A 5298-nucleotide genomic window follows, 5' to 3' on the forward strand; every position below is an offset into this window, starting at 1 on the left:
GTATTTGAACAATCATGATGTTACCCCATAATTGAGGTGTTTGTAGTCTTAAAGAATAATTACTATTAAGGATAAAATAAAATAAAATTATAATTGTCTTAAACTTCTAAACTGACAAATAATTTGAGATAATTATTTTTAGAAATCATGACAGATAATTTGAGACAGAGGGGTATTACTTATGCAAAATTTAAGTGAAATTATTAACGCAATAAACCAAACGAAATATGAGGAGTCAACACATCGACGATGACTAAGTCAAAATGGCAAAATTCCAATCACGACTCATGTTAAGACAAGTCAGATATCACTTACCTTAATCCCTTTTAACTTAACAATTCTATTTTTATTTTATTTTTTTGGTTTTCCATTAGTGTTTGATATCTATTTTGGGATCCAACAAATTCTAAGTTTACATCATGTAAGACCATTAAATAGGAAACGCTTCCTATTAGATTTTTTCTAATTATAGAGCTCGAACTCAAAATATTAAATGAAAGGTGAAGGGATCATATCTATTTATCCATAATCATTTGATGATACAATTCAAGTATTAACAAAAGAGAAAAATCATACTAAAATATAAAGAAATACGGAATAGGAAGTTTCTTAGCTAACACGATCACGCTGTGAGCGTTTTTGAATCGTCAAAATTGACTAGACCAATTATTTGACCAGACTTATCTCATAGAAATATCATATAGTATACATTTAGTCAAGTACTCCACTTTCTTTTATCCAAACCAACAACTCTCAGCTCCCTCATTACTTCATTTCTGAAATAATTATGAATTCTTCAACAAGTTCAAGTGATCAATACCACAAGTTTTCATCTTCTTATGGCGACGAAACCCCCCCGCCGCCGCAGACCGGTGTTCCGGTTAGCTCTAAAGGGCAGTTGTACGTGGAGTCAGTCGATCCGCCGCTGGCCATGTATCGGAAAAAGAAGAATCTTGTTCCATGGTCAACTGGTTTATGTGACTGTATGTCCGACCCCAAGAACTGTAAGTTCATATGATATTTAAAATACTTTTTTTTTCGTGCTTGTTACTTCCTTTGTTTCAATTTGGTGACATTTTTTGGCTTATCGAAATAAAAACAATATGAACTTTGACGAATATTTTAAAATGTCCTAATAGTTTTTCATTAGACATGAGAAAAAATTTTAACTAATAGATCTTTTCTTATAATTTTTGAATATTTAATTTTAGTTTTGAAATATTGAGTTGATCTAATCTAATTTAACTTTAAAAGTTAGTCAAATTGACTCTAAAGAAGCAAAAAGTCCATGTAAATTGAGACGGATGGAGCAAATACTATTAATCAAATATATTACTTTTGATTTTATTGCAATTTGGAATCATGAGTTCTTTAATTTCTGTTTGTTTACATTTTCCCCAATTGTTTGTTTGATCAGGTTGCATAACTTTCTGGTGTCCATGCATCACTTTTGGACAGATAGCTGAGATTATAGACAAGGGTTCTAATTGTAAGTATTTCTTTTCTCTTTTTATTTTGATGTTTATTTGTTTGAATACTGAGGTTCAATTTAAAAGATAAAATAGAAAGTACGAAGAATAAGTGTGTTGACCAATTCTTAAATTGGTACTATTTTTTTTTCTTTCTTCTAATCTTACCCACTTCTCAGTCATTGATTTATTGAAAATATTGTACTTACCTTCACTAACGGTAATTTAGTAAATAATTTCTTAAGAGAGTGTAAAGTCAATACATGACAAATAAAAGAAAACGGACGGAATATAAAATACTAAATTCAACTGGCTTGAATTTGCAAGAAACTAACCTGACCAAACCATTAATTTGCACCATTTTTCACAAAGAATTTATGCTAAAATAATCATGAATATTCCTGAGATTCTATAAATTATTATGAACGCACTTATTGCTTTCACCTTAAACTATATATACATGTAATTGAAATTTTCTAAGCATATTACTTCATTTACACCCATCTTCAGAAAATAGCAGTGGTATAGTATTATTTTAAAATCGTGAATTTATTAATCGTATTTTTTTGGCTTCATATTGCAGCTTGTGGAGTAAGTGGAGCACTATACGCAATAATAATATGTGTGACTGGTTGCCCATGTTTTTACTCTTGTTTCTATCGTTCCAAGATGAGACAACAATACTTGTTGAAAGAAAACCCTTGTGGCGATTGCTTGGTTCACTGTTTCTGTGAAGCTTGTGCCTTATGTCAAGAGTATCGAGAGCTCAAAAATCGTGGAGTTGATATGTCCATTGGTAAAGACAATCTATTTCGGTTTATTTGTTTTAGTTTGATTTGACATAAAAGTTAATAGAGAGGAGAATACTTTTGAAAGTGGTCATAAACAAATCATAATATCTGTATGCCTATAAAAGTTTCGCATAGAGAAAATATAATGGCGGATTTATGTATTGAGGTAAGCACCCATTGGCTTTGGCGAATTGTGTTATGTATTCATAGATAATACTTAAAAATATAAATAATTGACCAGGAGCACTCATTAGGATCATGTTTGATCACTGTAAATTCACATTAAAATCAGTGAGGCACCCACGACCTATAAATTCTGGATCCGCCACTGAGAAAATATATGAATATGCTAATTTTCTTGAAACAGACAAATAAAAAAATACTGTCAATCTTTTTGAAACTTTGGGAGTTTAATCTATGTCTCAGAAGTACCAATTCAAAAATTGTCTTTTTATTAACTCTGTGTATTTTTTATGAACAGGTTGGCATGGAAATGTGGAGAGGCAAAATCGTGGACTGATTATGCCACCAACAGTTGAAGGAGGAATGAGTAGATAGAGGAATGTGGAATGCCAGAGGGTTCAATAGAGATTTGTAATCTAATATAGTAAGTGAATATTATAGGGAAGGGATTGTGATTTGTGTGTGGTAAGATTTGTAATATTATATTGTACATGTTTATTAATGCTAGTGACTTTGTGACATACTTTATATTCAATTGCGATTACTAAATCTTTGCCGCGTGTATTATATAGTAATAAGTACTTAATAAAACCTAATTAGCGTGTCGTCCTCCACTTCTCTACCCCATTCAGCACTTATTTCCCGTTTTCGATAAAATGGTTTTTAACAATGTCGTTGAATCTTTAGACCACTGATACTACAGTGCTGACTCTTAGTTACTCTACTGAATCCTTTTTAGCCGTCATTTAAGGCTAGTAGTAACTCAGCAACTGCAATAGTTTTCACATCAGGTCTCAGCCAACAACCCCAATAAATTAGTCAAATCCTTCAAGTGTAAACTTTCACCTGTAAGTTTTTAAATTGAGGTCTTTAGAATATAATCCTTTCCAATAAGAATTATTATTATTATTATTATTATTATTATTATTATTATTATTATTATTATTATTATTATTATTATTATTATTATTATTATTATTATATATATAGTTTAAATAATAACAATAAGATTGTTTAGAGGATATATACTTTTGCAGGTAGATGCTTGGTTTTTGGATTAAAAATTAAATATACGGGATATAAAGTTGACAAAAGACCTAAAAATTCCCTAAACTTAATACCGTTTATTTGGTGCACATCTAAATTATTACTAGTCCTAATTAGCCCCTGAACTTATTGGCTATTTGATAGCCTTTACACTGCTGGCCTTGTCATGGATATGGAGTCACTAAGGCGTGAAATCGCAGACCAAAGATAACCACAAGCAGAAGAGCTTAATGAGCAGCGAATTCTTCAGTTTTGAAGAGAGGAAAGATTGAAATTTTGACGGCCCTCTAGTATCTTGAGGGAGGTTAAGGTAGCAGCAGCAGCAGAATTCTGTAGCGTTAATCGGTTGCTTCCTCTAGATTCTGAAGAGAGGTATATGCACTAAAAATATGACTAGTTAAGTGCAGCAGTTTTTTCAGATGCATTGTTAGTGTTGCATGTTCAGCTTCCACAATGTAGATGCTGTAAAGAGGCAAATATCCTGTCCAGCAGTTTATATTACTGCTTTCTTCAGGATATGCTGCAATGATTGTAATTCTTACAATAAGTTTATTTTTTGCAAGGTTATTCTCTAATCCTACATATGTGACCTAGGGCTGTATTTTGTCCCGGGCCCGGGCCTTAGTGGGCCTAACGGGCCGGGCCTCGCGGTCCCGGGCTTCGTGGTCCCGGGCTCTGGCGGTCCCGGGCCTGGCGGTCCCGGTCTTCGTGGGCCTAATGGGTGGAACCGGCCCGTGACGGGCCTAAGCCCACATGGTCCTGTGCTTAACGGGCCGGGCTCGTGGGCTTCGCGGGCCTAGCGGGTTTTTTTTTTTTTTTTTTAAAGACAATTTCTTGTAGTATCATGGCTATATTAATATGTAGTATATATGTATATCTAATTATTAAAGTGCTTGACGAAAAAGAAAATAACAAAACAATAGTAAAACACTAAATTGTCATGCATAAATATCACTTCTTGATATTATATTGTATCTTATGTATATATATTCTCTTATATATTTTCTTTTAGTATATATATTGTATCTTATGTATATATTGTAGCTTATAAATATATTTTCTTGTAGTATATATATTGTATATTATGTATATATTGTAGCATAATATATTTTCTTGTAGTATATTATATTGTATCTTATGTATATATATTCTCTTATATATTTTCTTGTAGTATATATATTGTATATTATGTATATATTGTAGCATAATATATTTTCTTGTAGTATATATATTGTATCTTATGTATATATATTCTCTTATATATTTTCTTGTAGTATATATATTGTATATTATGTATATATTGTAGCTTATAAATATATTTTCTTGTAGTATATATATTGTATATTATGTATATATTGTAGCATAATATATTTGCTTGTAGTATATTATATTGTATCTTATGTATATATATTCTCTTATATATTTGCTTGTAGTATATTATATTGTATCTTATGTATATATATTCTCTTATATATTTTCTTGTAGTATATATATTGTATCTTATGTATATATTGTAGCTTATAAATATATTTTCTTGTAGTATATATATTGTATATTATGTATATATTGTAGCATAATATATTTTCTTGTAGTATATTATATTGTATCTTATGTATATATATTCTCTTATATATTTTCTTGTAGTATATATATTGTATATTATGTATATATTGTAGCATAATATATTTTCTTGTAGTATATTATATTGTATCTTATGTATATATATTCTCTTATATATTTTCTTGTAGTATATATATTGTATCTTATGTATATATTGTATCTTATAAATATATTTTCTTGTAGTATAT

The 5298-nt window shown here is 30.2% G+C and overlaps 1 protein-coding gene across 1 annotated transcript; it reads left to right on the forward strand.

Annotated features, from left to right (window-relative positions):
* Window positions 1-715: 715 nt before the first annotated feature.
* On the forward strand, window positions 716-3036 carry LOC107806230 (protein PLANT CADMIUM RESISTANCE 2). The gene is made up of 4 exons (XM_016630354.2): window positions 716-1004; window positions 1418-1489; window positions 2053-2265; window positions 2742-3036. The coding sequence occupies exons 1-4, from the start codon at window positions 788-790 to the stop codon at window positions 2816-2818; spliced, it is 579 nt and encodes a 192-aa protein (XP_016485840.1). The 5' UTR covers window positions 716-787; the 3' UTR covers window positions 2819-3036.
* Window positions 3037-5298: the final 2262 nt, after the last annotated feature.

Source organism: Nicotiana tabacum, chromosome 16, assembly GCF_000715075.1.
Source record: "Nicotiana tabacum cultivar K326 chromosome 16, ASM71507v2, whole genome shotgun sequence".
Taxonomy (NCBI): Eukaryota; Viridiplantae; Streptophyta; class Magnoliopsida; order Solanales; family Solanaceae; genus Nicotiana; species Nicotiana tabacum.